Source organism: Desarmillaria tabescens, assembly GCF_030435595.1.
Source record: "Desarmillaria tabescens strain CCBAS 213 chromosome Unknown EV420scaffold_80, whole genome shotgun sequence".
Lineage (NCBI taxonomy): Eukaryota > Fungi > Basidiomycota > Agaricomycetes > Agaricales > Physalacriaceae > Desarmillaria > Desarmillaria tabescens.
Window position 1 is genome coordinate 97,125 of NW_026848379.1, and position 19,361 is coordinate 116,485.

At 45.7% G+C, this 19,361-nt stretch overlaps 6 protein-coding genes across 6 annotated transcripts; 4 read left to right on the plus strand and 2 right to left on the minus strand.

Annotated features, from left to right (window-relative positions):
• Positions 1-190: 190 nt before the first annotated feature.
• EV420DRAFT_1623144 (Alpha/Beta hydrolase protein) lies at positions 191-1,306 on the plus strand (the record flags this gene model as incomplete). Its single annotated transcript, XM_060475907.1, has 6 exons — positions 191-425; positions 482-630; positions 703-775; positions 832-885; positions 1,023-1,166; positions 1,221-1,306. The coding sequence occupies 6 exons, from the start codon at positions 191-193 to the stop codon at positions 1,304-1,306; spliced, it is 741 nt and encodes a 246-aa protein (XP_060323448.1).
• Positions 1,307-1,500: 194 nt separating this feature from the next.
• Positions 1,501-6,414, minus strand: EV420DRAFT_1769324 (argonaute-like protein). Its single transcript, XM_060481020.1, has 27 exons — positions 6,018-6,414; positions 5,843-5,946; positions 5,773-5,779; positions 5,563-5,720; positions 5,434-5,513; positions 5,320-5,383; positions 4,757-5,269; positions 4,553-4,708; positions 4,362-4,502; positions 4,278-4,303; positions 4,090-4,223; positions 3,970-4,034; positions 3,799-3,911; positions 3,725-3,740; positions 3,587-3,666; positions 3,437-3,528; positions 3,234-3,388; positions 3,100-3,181; positions 3,007-3,048; positions 2,926-2,943; positions 2,803-2,878; positions 2,596-2,746; positions 2,531-2,542; positions 2,459-2,472; positions 2,317-2,405; positions 1,734-2,267; positions 1,501-1,677 (listed from the first exon to the last, which is right to left on the minus strand). The coding sequence occupies exons 1-26, from the start codon at positions 6,175-6,177 to the stop codon at positions 1,762-1,764; spliced, it is 3,054 nt and encodes a 1,017-aa protein (XP_060323449.1). The 5' UTR covers positions 6,178-6,414; the 3' UTR covers positions 1,501-1,677; positions 1,734-1,761.
• A 1,229-nt stretch (positions 6,415-7,643) lies between these two features.
• EV420DRAFT_1650674 (uncharacterized protein) lies at positions 7,644-8,184 on the plus strand (the record flags this gene model as incomplete). The annotated part of the gene is made up of 2 exons (XM_060478486.1): positions 7,644-7,818; positions 7,877-8,184. The coding sequence occupies 2 exons, from the start codon at positions 7,644-7,646 to the stop codon at positions 8,182-8,184; spliced, it is 483 nt and encodes a 160-aa protein (XP_060323450.1).
• Positions 8,185-8,872: 688 nt separating this feature from the next.
• EV420DRAFT_1166560 (uncharacterized protein) lies at positions 8,873-9,937 on the plus strand. The gene is made up of 4 exons (XM_060466168.1): positions 8,873-9,079; positions 9,133-9,268; positions 9,318-9,462; positions 9,518-9,937. The coding sequence occupies exons 1-4, from the start codon at positions 9,068-9,070 to the stop codon at positions 9,753-9,755; spliced, it is 531 nt and encodes a 176-aa protein (XP_060323451.1). The 5' UTR covers positions 8,873-9,067; the 3' UTR covers positions 9,756-9,937.
• Positions 9,938-13,589: 3,652 nt separating this feature from the next.
• On the plus strand, positions 13,590-16,651 carry EV420DRAFT_1733274 (uncharacterized protein; the record flags this gene model as incomplete). The annotated part of the gene is made up of 20 exons (XM_060479949.1): positions 13,590-13,692; positions 13,747-13,777; positions 13,830-13,936; positions 14,001-14,009; positions 14,059-14,087; positions 14,137-14,194; positions 14,345-14,456; positions 14,509-14,625; positions 14,684-14,780; positions 14,838-14,904; positions 14,964-15,056; positions 15,321-15,333; positions 15,403-15,432; positions 15,480-15,682; positions 15,736-15,865; positions 15,919-15,998; positions 16,052-16,074; positions 16,127-16,199; positions 16,253-16,356; positions 16,414-16,651. The coding sequence occupies 20 exons, from the start codon at positions 13,590-13,592 to the stop codon at positions 16,501-16,503; spliced, it is 1,569 nt and encodes a 522-aa protein (XP_060323452.1). The 3' UTR covers positions 16,504-16,651.
• A 1,194-nt stretch (positions 16,652-17,845) lies between these two features.
• EV420DRAFT_1650676 (uncharacterized protein) lies at positions 17,846-18,766 on the minus strand (the record flags this gene model as incomplete). Its single annotated transcript, XM_060478487.1, has 3 exons — positions 17,846-17,914; positions 17,966-18,103; positions 18,170-18,766. 3 exons carry the CDS (start codon positions 18,764-18,766, stop codon positions 17,846-17,848), a joined length of 804 nt encoding a protein of 267 aa, XP_060323453.1.
• Between the last annotated feature and the right edge of the window lie 595 nt (positions 18,767-19,361).

Sequence of the window (19,361 nt, forward strand, 5' to 3'; positions counted from 1 at the left end):
CAACCCACGTTCTTTTATTCGATTACGCGAATTGCCTCAACAGGATCTGAACTTTCCACCTTCGGAGTTCCTCGACTCAGGACACTATTTTTATCTCCGATTCAATACCTTTCTTTCCTACACGCAAGACACATGATCAATACTCAAACCCCCTTGCTGACTACATGCATCTCCACTCTGAACTCCCACGATGACCTCTCCCGTTCTCGCAGGCTCTCTTGGGGAATGCTGTTTTACCGCGGTAAAGCATGAAGGGACACCCATCGGGAGGACCGATGCCATTGCTGGTGTACCAACCTACGTTTCAGAGCCTCCGTCCGGCGGCAAGACTGCTCAAAAACCGAGGGTTGTGTTGTATTTTGCTGACGTCTACGGCCCTTTCTACGTCAACAACCAGCTTGTTCAGGATTATTTCGCTTCTCAAGGTCTGTTTCTGTTCATACGGCAGCTTTTGACTGCTGACGATAACGACAATCGATAGGATTCTTCGTCGTAGGGGTCGACTATTTTCTTGGAGACCCGGTGCATATACACACAGAGCCGGACTTTGATAGGCCGGCATGGTTGGCAAAGTCGAAGCAGCAAGCAAAGGATATGATGCCCCGATGGGCTGGAAGCTATTCGGGAGAAGTATGGCAAGTGGTATTGTATTTTCGGGGGTTTTTTTCAATCTTACGTGGTGGAACAGGTCGAGATGCGCAGTACACAGCTGTGGGGTACTGCTTTGGTGCCCCATTCGTTTTGGATCTCGCAGCTAGCGGAGATATCGTGGCTGGTACGTATTAAGCAAATACTTGCTAGAGAATCCTTTCTTGATACATCGAATATTAGGTGCTATCGGGCATCCTGCATTCCTTACTGAAGATCACTTTAAGAATATCAAGAGTAATCTCGCCTTCCTATCTTTCTGATGTTCCAAGACTGATACTCTTGGTTCCAGAACCTCTCTTTCTATCATGCGCGGGCACGTACCATCTCCTTTGGTTGTTTTTCAAATCGCTTCAGCTCATCGTCACCAACAGAAATCGACCATACCTTTCCTCTGGAATCTCGTCGACGCGCTGAGGACATCCTAATTGAAAACAAGGCCAGCTACTGTTTTCAGGTCTTTTCCGGTGTGAAACATGGATTCGCTTTGAGAGGCGACCCTAACGTTGGCGATACTCGTACGTTTATCGGAATTTTATGATGTATTCCTGGTTGACTGAGATGATCGATAGGATGGGCAAAGGAAGAGTCTGCGCGAGGAATAGCGAATTGGTTCCAGCGCTTTTGCGGTGAAGCCTCGCAGTTAGTCAAATTGTAAGAGCAGTATCAACCCGTAGTGCAGATGTGAATATATCATCGTTTCTGATTGAATCGAATGAACGAGAAGGCCATTATGCATCCTGACATGCGGAGGAGAGACTCGCCATTTTATACTTTGAATAAGAGGTGGGATGCAAGACGCAACACCTTATTCGGCGCTCCTCACAGCCCACGTCAACAGATAAAACACTCATTGGAATGCAACTTATGGAGCAGAAAACATCCAAATACACAGTTTAATACATTTGATATGATGACGAAGATGTAAGTACAAGTAGTAAGAAGATACTGGCTTATTGAGAGGCCTTTGGTATTCAGTAATCGGAAAGATAGGTGACAACTGAAAGGAATAACAACGGTGGAAGATTACTGCGAAAGACAGCTTCAGCCTTATTAGTAGCAAAAATTGAAAAAGCATCACTCACCATGAAATACATCCTCTTTGACTGAACATCATGCACTGGGTGGTACTTGCCTCGATGCGTATTGAGTGTCTTCTCCCGCGTCTGCGTGCCCCCAGACACGACTGACGATAGTGAACCCTGAGGGTCGTAATGCGTCTTTGCCCGACTGCAAACAATACCGTACGTGAACGTAGGGAAGTAACCCCAAAGTGAGCATTATGGTCAGGATGGAAAGAAACTTGGAAACGGACCTGGAGTTACGTGTTATGGTTTCCGAATTAAGCAATGACTGTAGGTGGGATTGAACTATTACGGTGAATTTCTTGAACTTTTTCAAGCAGTAACGAAAAAAATTGGAAACGAAGCAATCGTTATGCGTTACGCACGTCCAGATAAGTGACGAAACAGGTCCAGTGTTACGCGTTACGGTTTTTTCCATGCGCTCGCATACAGTATCCATATCTTCTCGCATCTGCGTGCCCCCAGACACAACCGACGACGGTGGACCTTGAGGATCGTAATGCGTCTTTGCCCGACTGCAAACAATGTGGGCATCTGACATATACATAGGCAAATGAGATTGTAGAGAGAAGAAAGGACGCACAATAGATGGGCGTAGGGATGGACACCGAATGCGTCGATCTGGCATAGGTGAAACAAAGGGTATAAGCTAGCGATTGGATCGCATCCGCGCTGTACAGAGAGTGAGCCTGGTGTGGATCTCAGTCAAGAAATGGAGGACCTACCTAAACCCGGATTCCTGTAAGGCACGAACAATGGTTAACATCGACATAGAACATGCCAAGTGAGCGACTCACATCGTAAACAACCTAGATGTTAGGTTGATCAGTCGAAATATAATTGTAATTGAAAGCTAACATACGTTATAGTGTGAACTTGTACCCGGAAGTCCATCGTGGCTCTGAAGGTAAAAGTCGAATTCCACCGGATTAGTGATGGCCTGATCAATAATGGTACCGGGAAGGACGTTCTCAATTTTCACGTCCTTGTCTTTCTCGCTCTTTGGGAAGGACCTGGTAAAGAGAGGAATCAGTAACTGATGGCACAGTAGAAATACAAAATGAGAAACCTCATATGATGACGCTTCCCGATGATGATGAATGTAATTTTCGGAGGTGGATTTAGCTTCGCATCAATGCAGGCATCTAAGATAGTTAGAGTGAAAAGATATGATGAAGATAAGGGTTGGTACCACGGAGCAGAGGAAGCTCTAAGGGAGGAAGGATGTCAGCAAAAATGCACGGACGGAAGTGCAGACACATTGGCAACGTACCTAAATCTCGAACGCGACTGAACTCGCCTTCAGACACACCATCTACATATGCAGGTCAGCATTATCAAGAGCAGCGACCACTCAGCAACCTACCCCGGAAGAATATCAGTCGCTTTGGCAGCGTCGAGACCTTCTCCGTACTACTTCGATGACCCATATAAGCTAAAAGAAGATCCTGTTGTCCCATGAGTCACATATGAATGGCTAGCATAAAGGTTTGACCAAACCTTAGCCATCGAACGCAAATCGCCAATCATCTCCTGCCTCCCTAACTGAAGCGTGGTCTTGGCTATATATCGCGCACCATCAGAATCAATGTTCGCCACCACCGCAGCGTACGAGGGTGATTGACTGCCCGAGGCTGGATGCATGACGTCTGCGCCTGTATGCACCATCAGCTATGCTACGAAGTACCTTGAGACTGGCTTACCCATGACAATTGTTGGCTGCCTAGGATCGGAGATGATCGGCGATAACTTTGGGTAGGGGATGACATTGACACCGCCCAACTTGGCATTAATCCTGGACGAGGTTCGCTCAGTCTCTTCATGTTCCACTATTAAAGACAATCATAACTCACTTCAGTGCAACATTGGCCCAGTATTGTGGTCGGGCATTCCTACATTTACCGACGCGGAGACATTGATTAGCGACACCTCTCTGTAAACAATCACGGTGAGGAAGAATAATAGGCGAAGAAATGCTATGGTCCACAGACCCTTATGTCACCGCAGCTAAAGATGGTAATTCGTCGGTAATGCTCTTAGGCCTGGAAGTGATAACTATACTTACTGTTTGACTGCCGTATACAAATCCGTGTCGCTCCCGTCAGGGAGGATACACACAATGAACGTTGGTGTCGTCTTGCGCTCAGATCTGTTTTGCATCACTGCATCCGAGAGAGACTATCAGAAACCAGTATAATTTAGAGTTGCGTCATGAGTCCAATCGATGCCCACATACCTGATCTACGTTGCTCTGGGGATTCTTATAGACAAATAATGGTTGTTTTTCTGGAACTGGCATACCTGGGAGGACTATTCAGGACCCGCAGGCATTCCGAAGGTGGGGGGAGTAGCTCACCAATGGCTTCACACCCTTGAACGAGATCGGTTATTGTTCGCTTCGCGTCATCTGGACTGAAGCTGTTCTGGGGCATGAATATTACAACAATCCAAGTCCCAAGTGACATGGGCTTGAAAAACTTCTTGTCAACCCTAAGCGGCGTCAGATCGTCTACAGAACGGCGACTGTGCGGGATCAATACTTACAGATTCCAAGCACCATCCCTCGGCCGCTGATAAGTGACAGTTTAGCGAGAATATTTATGTTTCCTTCAGAAATAGAGTACTCACAACAGTTGCTTGCTTAGATCCCGGTCCATACTTCAGCTCTGGCGCATTGATCATACAAGCTGGGATCTCCATAGGAAGAGAACCTGTCTTGATGTCTAGTCCGAAATCTCGGACGTAACGGGATTGGCCATATGCGAGGACCTAAAGGAAAGAGAATGAGAAAATAGCATCCGATAGAACAGAAATCCGACCTGAATGCCAGTCTGAATCGCCCTCAGTCGCTCATCAGGCTTCTTCGTAGCAAACTCCACCATGGCTCGTGTAGCATCCGGGTTGAGTTCAGACCGAGACAGCTGGCCAGGAACGACGTAACATCGCTCAAGAGGTATCACGGCACCTTTTGCAGTCTAGCAGAGACTTAACACGTTGCTCCACTATGACAACAAGGGGCATACCTGCATGCATATAATGTTTGGACACCGTAACCTTTGGTTGGCCTGAGCGTAGTACTGCGCTACGCTGGTCTGTCTACCACCAGCCGGAGTAAACATTGTTGTTGCGGCGTCTCGTTCCGTCAGTTTGTGGATGGCGAGCAGTTTCTTTCCACTGGCTGCTGATTCAGACTCAACCTTGACACCGAAAAGAAAGTTTTGAAGCCGGCGTCGCTGCATTGGAGGTACCGCCTGTGGACCGGAAGCTCGTAAAAATCTGTCCGGGTTCTCCCTCCGATTCCCGGTGAAGAATTCGAGGCATAGCTCGATAAGCGAACCTGGTTTGAAAAAGACGCCAGTCGAAATGTCTATGTTGACGAGCAGGCGATTTAAGGCAGGTCGAACAGACTGGAAGTAGCCTTGCCAGGCTTCCAGCCCCGTACTAGCTAGCGGTGCTTTTGTCTTGTCACTGTAGAATGATCGCACCCTAAATGGATGTTTGAGAGATGGCTCCATGCGAATCACGATGTTCAAAGCCTGAAGCGTTCTTAGGTCAAGCCAAGTCATCCACAAAAGACGACACATACCGTAAGACCAGTAGAAACGTTTTCATCCCAAGATTGTTGACCAGCCGTATATCTGCGAAGGGCTCTGTATATGATCAGTTCTTATCTTCCGCTATGAAGATGAACGAGATTTACTCCATATTGATTTCCCTCGCTTCCGTGATCGTAATCTTAAAATTTGATACTCGATTCTCTTCGGTCCAAGTAACGTTAAACTGTGTGTATTGAGATAAGTCGAACGATACTTCGGATGAAGAAACGTACCTGGCGGGAATGCTCAGTGCCGAAATCCAACCTATAGCTCGTATACAGATTCTTCTTGCCATCATAAACAGCTGCTCTGATAAATACGCCGGGGTTCTGGCTTTGCAACGCTTCGATCAGCTTCATGTTGAAAGCCGCCCGGAGTGACTTTTCCATGGCTAGAGAAACCAAAGATCATTCGACGCATTCCACAACAGATCCTGAAGATACCAACCGACTAAAGACGTGTAAGCCATCGAGATGGAAAGAAGAAAAGCATCTTACCGTCGTAATGATATACCATAATATCTGGGATATTCATCTCGCATGCATTGACGCGAATGGTAGTCGCCCTGCCTGCGTTACCGAATCCGGGACGAGGAACACCGACAACCTGAACGGAGGCTTCAAAAATCAAACGATAAGGATTTGAACAATAATGGTATATTTCTCTTTCTAAATATCGCAGAACTTACAGGAAACGGAGACGCTGGGCGCGCCTTGCTTCCCAGCGACTCCCCCTCCTCGCCCGCCACCTCGCCCTCGAGAAGGTCCTCCGCGCTGCTGGGGAGTAGTTGCCCTAGCAGGGTACGGAGTCCCTCCTCGTTGACCGGGTGCCATTCGCGGAGGGGTCATGTCGACAGAAAAAGTTGAACAACGGTAAAGGAAGGTAGATGATTGTTAGGAAGGCGATCCCACATCCAATCAGATCAAAAACGCGTCCCTTTATACACGTGTGGATTGCCGAAATGCCGAAAGTCACGTGCTCTTTTATCGGGCCTAACCGGCCCTGAGGCTTGTTCGCCGCTTGAGAAGTTACTTAGTAAGAAGTTGCGAAGAACCGTCCGTACGACCTGTGTGTGATCTATGACCTGAAAAGGGTCCCAAAAGTATTATATGTGTAAGTGTCTATCAATGGGGCATAACTTACCATGGCAGTACCATGAGTAGTACGGGGTCCTGACCGGCGCAGTGCTGTTGAAATGAACTCAAATAGAGCGAACTTTCAAAGTTACGCTGACAGAAACCTGTGTCAGACACAAGATGATGGTGCACGAACATTTACTCACGAGAACCGATAACACCCACAGCTGACGAGTCTGAATCGAGCAATAAGTGCCAGAGAACCATGCTATCCACGTAAAGACATCACAACGAGGCAAATGATAACTGACAATAGAGACCGGCACTTGCACATATGTGATAAGAGACGTGCCGCAGCCTTGCGTGATATCAAGATGGAGAAACAAGGCGATGCCCTGTGGTTCTGTGAAAAGGAAGGTCGTACACAAGGCCAACCGCATAGAAGGGAAGACCCACTGTGTACAAAACATCTTCTCACATACGTCTCGTGAATGATCAAATGCATCACTGTGCGAAAAAGGGCCCTCGATTTCCTGCTAGTCGCAGCGAGAAGGAGCGAAGGGACGTCAAGAAGCTATCCGATGAACAAAACGAGCCAAGCTTTGAGCAGAACGAAAGGGCTGAAAGTAGTAAGGGTATAGTGTGCCGGCCTAGCCACCTGGTAGTAGAGGGATAAAAAAAGGAGGAAGACGGTGCCAGTAGTGCTTCCATCTGTATCTAATAGCTTCCGACGGCCATTGCTTTAATGAACCCAGAGCGGATATGAACAATTTTAGCAGAAATATGGCGACCATCTGTCGTGCTAGCGTAAAGTTTCATCAGACACAGTCAGCGAACGCTAGAGTACAAATCCAAAAATGGTATGGTAGCAGCACTAGAATACCCCACGCCGGTAATGCGGAACCAGAATAGCCACAGGACGCAGGCCAGGGGAGGACCGTCGAAAGATAGGTCAATTTCGCGGCCTGGAGAGCGATTTACGAGTGTCCATACTCCATTTCCTCAGATCAGTAACTACTGGAGGTCACATAATGCGACGAAGACGGAGTCATCATATTTCCTGAGAAGGGAGAGGTGGACCGGCCGTAACGGTCATGGATTGAGGATGAGAAACAATCGGCCGGAATTTTTAGGCGTGCGAAACGGAGTATCACCTGACCGTCACTTTACTTTTCCCTAATTTGGCATTTCAAATTTTACCTTTGAACCTGTACCACGTCAAAACGGTACGAGCCTTCATGGCCGCGGCATGTCAAGGCTGTGGACCCGGCCGTTCCCGATTGGGACCTTGTGCCGGTACCAACACCACGACTTTCTTTTTCGATCGATTCCTCTGCAACCGTGCATTCTTAAATACCCGCTCTCCCTCAATAGCTGGTTATATCTGGGAACATGAGCATGAATTCGCTCAAGGTATTTCGTTTCCGTTGTCGATGCCAATAATATTTTTGATTACCGGATTATCAGCCAGCTGCTATGCACGGATCTCACTACGCTCTGAATAAACTTGTAGAAATGGTTGAGGCCGACGACTCTACACTTCCTCAGCTGCTCTCCATGTTTTGCTACAATCTCTGCACTCTCGACACGTCTTCCATGGATACGGATGCTATTGTGCGGCATCACTCCTTGATCATTGCCAAGGAGTGTTTTCGCACGATCCAGGCCAGTGCTAACGAGAGACATCGAGGCGTGAAAGTTATCGTCGACAAAATAGCGGCAGTAGTTCCACATTTGTCATATATTCTACTCGTCATATTTCCTGAATGCCGCCGCTGATACCGTATTGCCCTCAGAGATCGTGGGTTTGCACGACCAGTTCAAAAATAGCCTTTTGTCACTCGTCGACAGCCTTTCTGTCAAGTCTGCATCTGTGATGCGTACCTCTCCGGGCTTTATCAAATGGTATGGCACGCGTGTGGGTTCATTTTGACTCGACTCTCCATTATGCAATGGCCGCGTCTTGCTGGGAAGTTGTGGATGTGATGGTCTGCTGTCAATCGGAAGAAATCCACTTGGAATTTATGGACGCATTGGAAGAGTCTCTCGATGATATGCGGCGAATTGTCGTCGACATTCAAATTCCTACAGTTCGATCTATCACATTGAGGCGCCACATCAACATCATAGCGCTATGTGCTTCATCAAGCGATGCTCCTTGTCGGTCTTTCCTTAGGGCCAAGTCAGTGAAATAATGTTGCTGTCTTATGTCCCATGTCACGTCAAGGCGAAGGCAAAGGCATGTGGATATAGATGAACTACAGCATTTCATGGTTAGGGATTGCGTCTCGGGTTGCTGCCAGGTATTGGCAGAAGCTTTCCATGATGGATATTCATGGGCGGTCGAAGCTTTGGATCACCATCTTTGGAATCAATCCTCAAATGCCAGCCACTGCTGGAAAGTGACGCGGCCGTACGCGAAGACGATGCCAATCTTGCACATGTCGCTCATGGAAGTGCTCGACTCGGTTAACTCTTATCTGATATACCGCCCAGTTGTACGAAGTTCTAGAAGGTCTATCAGGCGCATACCCGAGACAGGCTTGGAAGATAATTTCGACCAGAATGGCCTGCTGTGGGATATTTGGATCGGCTGAAGGAAGTAGCCGATCTTAGATGGGAGGCAAGGAAGGATTTGGCGGTGCAAGAGGTCACGAAATATATGGATCCGGAGGTTCGTTCGCTTTTGTTAGCGTATCCCGTCTCTTATCTATATATATCTTCTAGTGTACAATCCATGAGAGGGCATTGAGGCAATATTCGAGCTGCTCTAATGCATATTTCTGCAACTTAGTTTGTCAACGGATAGCATGGAGACTTGGATACAAGAAATCATGTCATGAACAACAAGATGAGCGTCGGGGTATGGCATTTCCTTGGGATGAAACCAAACCAGTCCTGACAGCACACAGCTGGCTACGTCAAGCGCATCACTGACCGGGATATCAGCTTCTACGCAGTGGCTGGATATGACATAGTTAACAACTCAATAATCGGAAAGCTGCAGACGTATTTCCTGAAGAAGAACAGAGCGTCTCCGACCTCATTACTGCACTCGCTCGTCATATGTTTTGCGTTTCAGTCCCGCATGCTACCGTAATCTCTACCGCAGACAAATTTATAGACCAATGCGAGAGCAAGGCACACTGGAAACGTCTGGTGGGCGATTCGAAGGCACGGAAAGGGCACCTGGTGTATATCAGGGTTCCAAGCGCATTGAATCCCTTCACCTATTTTCTGACTTTTCATGGGTTTTGTTGCAACCCAAGAACGTCTTAGACATTCAGCCTGTTGCAACACATTACAACGCACTAATTTCGGCTACTTATCAACATTTACACTCTATCTAAGCTACTTCTACATGTTGCAACGTGTTACAACACACGGATTTATTCTATGTAACTTACAATAAGCAAACCTTCAATCCCACATGTGCTTCCCGTTGCAACATTCCCCGTCTGTTGCAATATCTCATCTTCTAGGGTAAATTGAGTTCGCTTCGGTGCGAGTAGTGCAGTTCGACCATCGTCATTACTGCCAATGTGATAATTCTGTAGAATACACCTGTAACAACCGCTCACCTAGTCTAAAATCGGACCCGTCCTTGTGCCACCGGCCAGGATGTTGAACGATGAATAGAACGAGGTTAGCATCATCGAGAGACAACTTTGAAGGATAGACATCCCTTGACGAGCTGACAGTAGAGGATATCACTCACTTGTCGTTCAATAGTGGTGGAGGTGGCCAACGAAGGTGGGAGATTGTGGTCAAGACAAAGCGCCTACATGCCTGTGGCTTTTCAATGAGCAACAGGGGCTGCACCGCCACCACATGGACCGTTTGCCAGTGGCATATGACTGCCACGCCTGCATCTTTCGTCGCTTCTATCATCGTCCAACATCGTCCTTGCGGATGATTGGCTCTCTTCACCAGGTATGTGTCCGATTTTTTTTGTCATACCGTGAACTCACAGTCTCCTAGAAACATGAGTAACCCCAACGAAGAAGACCAAGTAAATTGCTCGACCCAGCAAGTCATGCTGTACGTATTGGATCTTTCAGTTTCACCTCGATTTGCCTCAAACAGTCGGCGTAGCAACAATCTCTCGCCAGTCCTTTCTGACGCGTAACCGGAATCACCGACTACTCTGACATGAGACACCGAGAAATCCATCCCACAGCAAGTTACCTTCGCATGCTTGGGAAACCCGGTCACTGTCGTTGGCTACATCGACCAGGATGGCTCCATGTTGAGGGTAGAGGTCGTTCTCTTGAGGGGAAACCTCAGCATCTCCCTGGGATACGATTTCGGGCAGCATGTATCTGGATGTATTGCAACACGTAGATTAGACAGCTTCAGAAGACAATCATATATATTAGATGGTAATTACAAAAAATACATTTTTGTAACGCGTTGCAACAGCATGAACGTCTATGATGTTTTTTGTTGTAACAAAGTTGGTGAATTTACTGCTATTTTACGTTAGTCGGCGCTTGCTAATATCCAGTTTTACACCTTTTTGTGTCAGTTTCGAAGGTACCTAAGGCATGCACATGCTCAACATATATGTGCTGACATTTCTGCAAAGCTAGTCCCGGGATTCTAACGGCTATCCTTCAGTCTTCATGGGAGCAGTCTGCTATACAAGGAAAGATACCATACAAGTCCAGTTGATAAAACACTGATGAGAGCAACATGACGAGACTGATGTCCGCTCCCGTCAGAGTAGCACTTTATCAGTCTTGGTTTTGCTGCTTTGTTCAGGGAACAAGACGATTTTTACCACTTTCTGTCTATGCGTCCTTTTTATGTCGCAAAAAATGGCAAAACAAATTCGTATTCAGACCCGCTCTGGCCCTTGAAGACTCAAAGAAACCCAATAATTGAACTTTTGTTATCGTTATCAGTAAACTCGCACGGCTCAGCCCCCGCCTTTCGGCCCTATATCAGTCAGCATAGTCCAGCTGATGGATTTACTTCATGAGCCGTGCCGCTGCTAATTCCCACAACCCCCGTCTGCAGTGTGCACATCTGACTGAGTCAGCTTTTTGAGTCAGATCTATCTATATATTAAGAGAGGTGGACCACAGCCACAGGATTTGCTTATGTAAAATTAGCGGACTTTGAATTTACCGGCCATTCCCTTGCCACGGACTATTCCGGCTGAGTTTGAACATTGCCGCATTGCCACCGGCCTTAATCAATGTGAGCTTAGCCGCTGGATGCCCTTGCTGCATCGGGATAGATGTTATTATTTTGGCTTTGCCTCAAGACTTGGAAGTCTCATACTCTCTGTACTTTTGTATTCAAGTACCAGGAGATACACTGAGATGTCCAGTATGCATACAGTGTCATTCATAATTTTGTCATTTACCAGCATGTGCATTGAATATTCTGTAACTACTTTCTCCTCTCCACTCTTCTTTCTTTGTGTGTTTTTTTAATACTATGTTTTGACCATGTACTACTTGCATTGGCATACATATGTTACTAATACATGTTTAATATGTAGTAAGCAGCATGTCATTGAAACTTGGTGAGTGTTATTAGCTTCATTGAAATCATATTTATTTGCTTTAATATCATCATAAGGTCACCTACACCTACTACTCCTTCAATAACTGTACTTCAACTATATGTAGGGATCTGCACTGTACTGTTACAGATACAGCCATAGAGGAGGAGGTCAGCTATGGCCACAGCTGTTCCCATAATGGTACTGTCAATGCCCAATCAACTCTTGGAAGTTGGAACAGTATGGATGGTTACATTTATGATTGTCATGGCCATGCATATGGCTGTGAACAGAGCTGCCTGGGATAATATATACTGCATACTTAAAGTGAGTGGTACATCATTTCTTGATTCCCCTCATATTTTCTGATCTTTGTCTATGTAAAGTTGATAGCTGTGAATGTAGTAGGTCAATAAATGATAGGGATGTGCACTGTATCCATAGTATGGTGGCTACATATGGCATATACAGATACAATTCCATACTATAGCCAACTTTAATGACCCAAAATATAGTTGTATTCACACAGTTTAAATACAGTTGTTGAGGGAGGGACAGAAGACTATCTTATGCCATAAAGGTCAGTATCTATGACCTAAAAGAAGCACATAACACTCACACTTTCACACCAGATATCCATTTTCATAATCAAAGTGTTCATATATGGACAATAGTATGGACCCAGGACATGATACAGATATCACATCAACTGTACCATACCATAGCCAGTAATTTTTATAAGGTCTATGGCTGTATTGCTATGGTCATATCCATAAGAGTACAGTGTACATCCCTAACTCCAAATTTTGAGATTTAAATATTTTTTGTCCATCATGCATCCTCAATAGGGACAGTCAGAGTTGTGATTCTGAGGTGATTCTCACCACGATTCTGAAGGTGATTATGGTTTTATAATTGTGACAAAATCATGAGGAACTTTGACTGTCCTTGGCTCTTTGATGATTCTGACCATGATTCTGAAGTCTGTTATGTAAGGTAGCTACTAAGCTTTTGACATCAAGGATTGACAAGGATAATCAAAACTATAATCACCATGACTGAGAATCATTGAATCGCCTCTTGGAGACAATTCAACAATTCTGCATGATTCACAATTCTCCCATGATTCTGTCAACAAAATTGCATCCATAATTGTTGTTATAATCATGTTATAATCATGTCAGAATCACAACTCTGACCACCCCTAATGTCCTGTTTGAGCATTCAAATTGGTCCAAATACATGTCATGTCATACCAAGGTTTGAATTAAATAAAACAGTATAGTACATTCATACCCCCTGCTGACATCTATTCTCAACAGCTCAGAGTCTCTTAATAAAGATTTTACTCAACCAATATCCCCAGTGATAAGCCGGGTTTGGGGCAGGCCCCAACAAGCCGAAAACCCATGTCATAGTCAGGTTGCTGGGTCCCGAGGTACGAGGGTCCAGCAATTGTGATGAAGACACGGGTTGGAGGCTTGTATACTAAGAGGCCCTGTTCAAGTATGGTTTGCATCTTCGCTGTGCTTCAGGTGACTATCGAAATCTCTGTTTCATGTATTCTTTTCCCACCAACACGTCATCCGGTGACGCTTCGCCACTGGTACATATATAAGGAGCCACTCTTCTTGTCGCAGAATTCTGAGTACATCAGCCTCTTTCCACCATGTTTCATTGTTTCAGACGCAAAACCGATGACACAAAAGGCGTTCTGACAAGTAACACTAGCAATGTTACGTTGAGCGACTGGAACTATCTCAACAAACCTGGTAAGTGTTCTCGATATCGCAGGATTTACAACAGTGCAGATCCCTTTTTTCCAGGTTTTCGTCTGCAGCCTTTGCGTATTGCTATGTGAGCTGCAGCATCTTATGTTTCTCCACAAATCTTAAGTTTTACATGTTAGATGTGGTGCAGGAGTGGCTGGACTGTGCCTTGCATATAAAATCATTGAAGCACAGAAAAAGGGTGTACTTGGACCCATCAAGTTTGTCCTGTTCGAGAAAGACGACAGTAGTGTCTTCAGTGTCTAAGTGTTTACCGACTTGCTTATGATGCTACCTACTATAGATTACAGCGGCACATGGTAGGACAGATAACACCATCCTCCAATTAGTCCTAACTCGTTTTTATAGGCACGCAAACCGTTATCCTGGTTGTCGATGTAAGCCTGTCATTACTTGTCCCCCCCGCTAAGACTGAGGATCATGAAGGCAATGTTCCAAGTGCTGCCTACCAGTACTCGTTTGCACCCTACACAGACTGGCCAGAGTGGGCGGTTTATTTTTCTGTGCATCTCACACTCACACCATCTTCAAAGATATTATTCCGGTGCGGGTGAAATCAAGAAATATTTCAAAATCTTTGCCCAAAAATTCGGAATTGTACCTTTCATTCGGCTTTGACACAAAGTCACTGAAGCAATATATAACAATGCTCTGGGAACATGGGATATAACAGTGGTGAACTTGGGAACGTCTGAAGCCGAGACGAAATCCTATGATGTATTTGCCCCAGCCACTGGTGTCTTGAGGTAAGAATGTCATCTTTTTGACGTACCACCTATTTTTGAAACGTGTTCATAGTAATGTAAATCATCCAGCAATTCCTGGTCTGGAGTCATTCACGAAAACCCGGATTTTTCACACTGCTGAGTGGCCTGTTGATCTTGATTGGCAGAGCGCTTTCAAAGACGAACGCGTGTAAGTCGTTTTCACTCTTCTTGATCTTTCCGCCACCTATCCTCAAGATCTCTACCAGTGCTGTAATAGGTATCGGTTCTTCCAGTCTTCAGACTATAGGTGCCATTGCTCCACATTGCAAGAATCTCGATATTTATGGTAGATCTAAATTTTGGGTTAGTTTTACCTGAAACAATGCTCGAACTTGAACTTATATCCTCACCTATTATCAGGTCGTTCCGACCCTTTTTACGCTTAACTCCCTCCAAGGCCATGAATGGCACAATGAGAACTTCTTGTGTAACTCCATCTTACCCTTGTCCTCATATCTATACCTGACAGTTGTTACCTTCTTATAGACACGAAAGAGGAGCAAGCTGATTTTATCAAGAGTCCAGAGACCTTGTACCGCCATCTCAAGGAAGTTTCTGCCTCCATTAATGGCTACTTTGGTTTGTTTTCTTCGTGGTTTTGACATTCCCTAAGACTCTCCCCGACATTCCCAGATATTACGAAAAAAGGGTCCGAGGCTCAGAAGGTATTATTAATAATTGAATTTATCGCCTGTTAATTCACATCATATAGACGATGAAATAGGCTTCTATTGAACACATGAAGTCATCTGTAAAGAGTGATGACCTTCTCTTGGCTCTAATGCCCGAGTGAGTTCAGGTCGTGTCTTCAGTATTAGTGACTAACCTAAACATGCGAAACAGCTTTGCCGTTGGGGTAAGTATACTGAGACTTGTTCGTTATTTGGCTTGACGGTCAAATTCGGTGTAAAATGTAGTGTCGTAGGCCGACCCCTGGTGCCGCTTTCCTGGAGGCGTAGGTCCCCTTCTTGATAATAGATGCGCAATTAATTTCCCTCCCAGGCTGAAGCTTCCTACTGTCGATTTCACCAATAAACCAATCAAAATGGTCACTACAAATGGTATCATGACGGACGATGGCATCGAGCGCCTGATGGATCGCATTATCCTTGCGACAGGGTTCGACACAGGTTTCAAGCCGAGCTACAAGTTCATTGGAGGAGACGGCGTCGATCTCAGTGATGTATGGGCGCAGCGACCAAAGGGTTTGAGCTTCCCCTTACTTCTGCCGTATTGCCTCATGACACGCCCAATACAGCCTATATGTCAATCGCCGTTACCGGATTCCCCAACATGTTCCTGATGGGTTGTGGACCCGGGATAACGTATGTCAATGGGTCACTATTGCCCTGTACAGAGGCACAAGCCGACTACATCGTCGCTTGCTTGTATGTTCGGAGAATCTAACTCGGATAACTGTGATGTACTCAATGAATTCGAGGTCGAAGCTGCAGAAACAAGATATAAAAACCATGGAAGTTAACAAGGATGCACAGGACGAGTACAATATCCAACGAGAAGGTGTGTTTTTTCATTCATATAACTAACGCTGTTAATGATACGAGTATCCGTAGCGCTTATGAAGGATCTCATATTTGTATGAACATCTTCGAGACTTAAGGCTTGCTCTGATACATGTATGGGAACAGACCGAACCTTGTCCCTCCTGGTATAAAGGCGGCAAAGTAGACGGTGAACCGGATGCGCTCTACGCTGGTAGCAGTACGTATCCAAGGATAGATCCAAATAGGAATCGCTAAATCTTATCGTTCCAGCTCTTCACTACATGGAAATGTTAGCTTCTCCGCGATGGGAGGACTGGAAGTTTGTCTCGATACATCCCAATCGCATTTCATACTTGGGCAACGGAGCCTCTTCGGTGAGTGTGTCATGCAACTTGCTGCTACTTGGCACGCGTATTTATGCAGTGATTTAGATCGAGGCTACTGGAGGTGACAGAGCATACTACATCACAATTCAAGACGCGAGAAATGCTCTGAAAGCCAGTGACTATCGAGCAGACTGAGTATGTGATGATCTATAATGATTTCTTTTCGTTGTCCAAACATTATAAATACATATCATTGGTACAGAGACGGGAATGTCACAGTTACGGCTTTGTACACTAACGTACAGGCTGCTATGTGCAGAATATTTGTTATAATTACAACTTTTCTATGGTTTATATGCCTTACATTACACTGGTCTGAATTGCCGGCGTTTCACCGAATGAACATCAAGAGGCAAACCTCCTTCTGGCGACGTGTTAAATTTTCACGAAGGTATTGGCGTTAGTAAGGTTTTCCCGGAGCCAAAGGCCAGACCCTGAGTTCGACGACCCTGACACTGTAGTAAATTAAGGCTTTCGGATGGGAGGCTACCGCGCATAGCGAACAAAGTCTGTAAAACTGGATCATGTTCATTATGTTCAAGCGTGGTGTGATATGATGCTGTCAGTGAACCTCAAAAATATTTATTACGCACTCCTCGACATGTCTTGCATTACTGATTGCCATAAAGCATCGGAGACGCCCACCGCGCAGCGTAGCCAATTGGGATAGTGGTAGTAGCAACTATAGTGGGGGATTTCTGATCATATTTTGGGTGACAATTCCTGCCAAAGCTCCACCGAGCAAAGGGGAGACTTCAGTGATTAACCGTCGATCTGTACCTAAAGATACTTTACTAACCATGAACCTTTTCACTCCTTTTCGACCCAACAAATCAATCCTGGAGGAATTGGAAGGAATATCGAAGGGGAGAGGAGTCCTAGATGTTGTTCGTGCCTGACAAAAGGCGGAGAGTTATAATACTGTCGGAAAACAGGGAAAGAGCAGAGACGAGGTGAAGCCGTTCAGCGATGTTTAGTCGATTATGACAGAAAGAGGCTTCGGACGCGACCTCCCAGTGTGACGTTTAAGACACTGAATTGCACATTGAGGTGGTCGTACGAATTCTCGAAGGCACAGATTGTTTAGATGGAAACGTACAATCACGCATTTAAGCAAGCACAGTAGCACGGCATAAGTATTATCAGTGCCCTAACATCAACTCTATGACCCATAGCGATGCTTTGTTGCATTGAAGCTTCCAGTATCCCTTACATGAGTGTTGGTAACGTAAATAAGCGCAGCACACCTTTCTTTTGACAAAAAACGGTGTTCTCACGAAGCAACGCCTCCCACCACCGTTCTTGCACACCTTCACGTAATGCTCCAAGCGATCCTCATGGCGATATTCATCTGCGTATCTGATGTCCAGCTCCGGCACTATCTTGGTGTAATCGAGGGCGGCTACAAGCTTGTGAGCCTCCGCGCCGGGATGATCATCGAGATACCTCTGTTGTAGGCTTGCCAGGATATCTTTGTCTATATCACTTCGAACGTAGAATATGACGAAGAGTTGGTCACGGAGTGACATGGGTAGCGGAAGCCCATCTGAACAGTGATAAGACCTCGACATGTGATAGATCCCAGCCCAAAGCTTACCCCTTGTTTACTGCTCGGGAACAAAGCCGACAAATCTCGCGGTGATATTTCCAATCCTGCTTTTGACATTCGACAGAACAATAAAAGACTATCTCGCATCCTCCACATCGTCGGACCTCTGGGTGCGACAGTGTGTGCCTATTAGCAGACTGGCACTGTAATATGACATGAGCAGCATATAAAGCAGAAGTACTGTTCTCCTACATGATAATTAGAACAAGAAAGTATTCCAAACGTCGCATAGAATTTGTCAAATTTGTTGACTTGGATTGCCTTTTCTCGCATGGCCATCCAAGCTTCAAGAATCGGCCCAGGCAGCAAAGTTTCACGACCAAAGTGTTCAATCTTCCGAAGATCCTTGCATGTTAATCGCGAAACTGAGCGAAAGATGAGATTCGTGTTAAGCAGGTTCAATGTTTGAGTTATGTGTCCAACGGCAACGTCCTTGTTGAATAATTGATCAGTGTACAGTTGCCCTTTGAGAATCGAATCGAGAATACAGTCTTCGATAGCCTGAGGGAGTAAATGAGGTCCGAACGAGAAGCTAGCGGCGACCTGAATCATAAGACGAGGAAAGTAGTTCTTGAAGACTTCGCTTTTGTTTTCCGGGAGGACATGCAGGGTGCTCGCAGCCTCCTGCCACTCATGTGCCTGTTCGTAATCGAAGTCCGGGGGATTACTGAAAGTAGGAGATAACTTTCCATTAGCAGCGGCTACCAGCCACTCTCTGGTAGATGAAAATGGACCGTACGTCGAAGCCTCTGGGAGTGCGAGAGTACCAGCTCGTGGAATATAGGTCATTGGGCCGATATTTAGAATCATCTTGTTGTTCGTATATGCTTCCGGTGAAGTTGAAGCGTAATCGGAGAAGCTGGGACCAGATGTCTGCTACAGATATACAGAGCTTCCCATTGATCATCTGTTAAAGACCTCCATAATAGTGAGGGGTTAACACCATCAATCTCTCAACAAGCATCTGAACTGGGAGCATTCTTCCAAGAAGTTTGAAGCAATACGCACATATTCCATTATCATCCACTCTCCGCCAACTTTTCTGTCCCAGTCGGGATCATATACAAGGACGTTTGGGACCAGAATACTTGTATGTTCTTTCACGTAATGCATAGTGGCAACCTTGCAAAATTTTTAGCGTCGGTGGATGAAAGGATGAAAGGGAGTACTTCTGAGCGCATTTTAAAACCGGAGACTTCCTTGAATTGTCGGTTACCGTCGTCCCACACCGACGCCCAAGCCACACGCAGTAAAAGCTTGCCATGACTGGAGGAGCCCAATCTGTACGTCTTTACGCACTCGTGTTAAGTTTATAGAGAAACTTCAAAGCGAGCTGCATATACAGACCACATGATTAGAAACTGCTCAGAAGCTATCAGTAAGC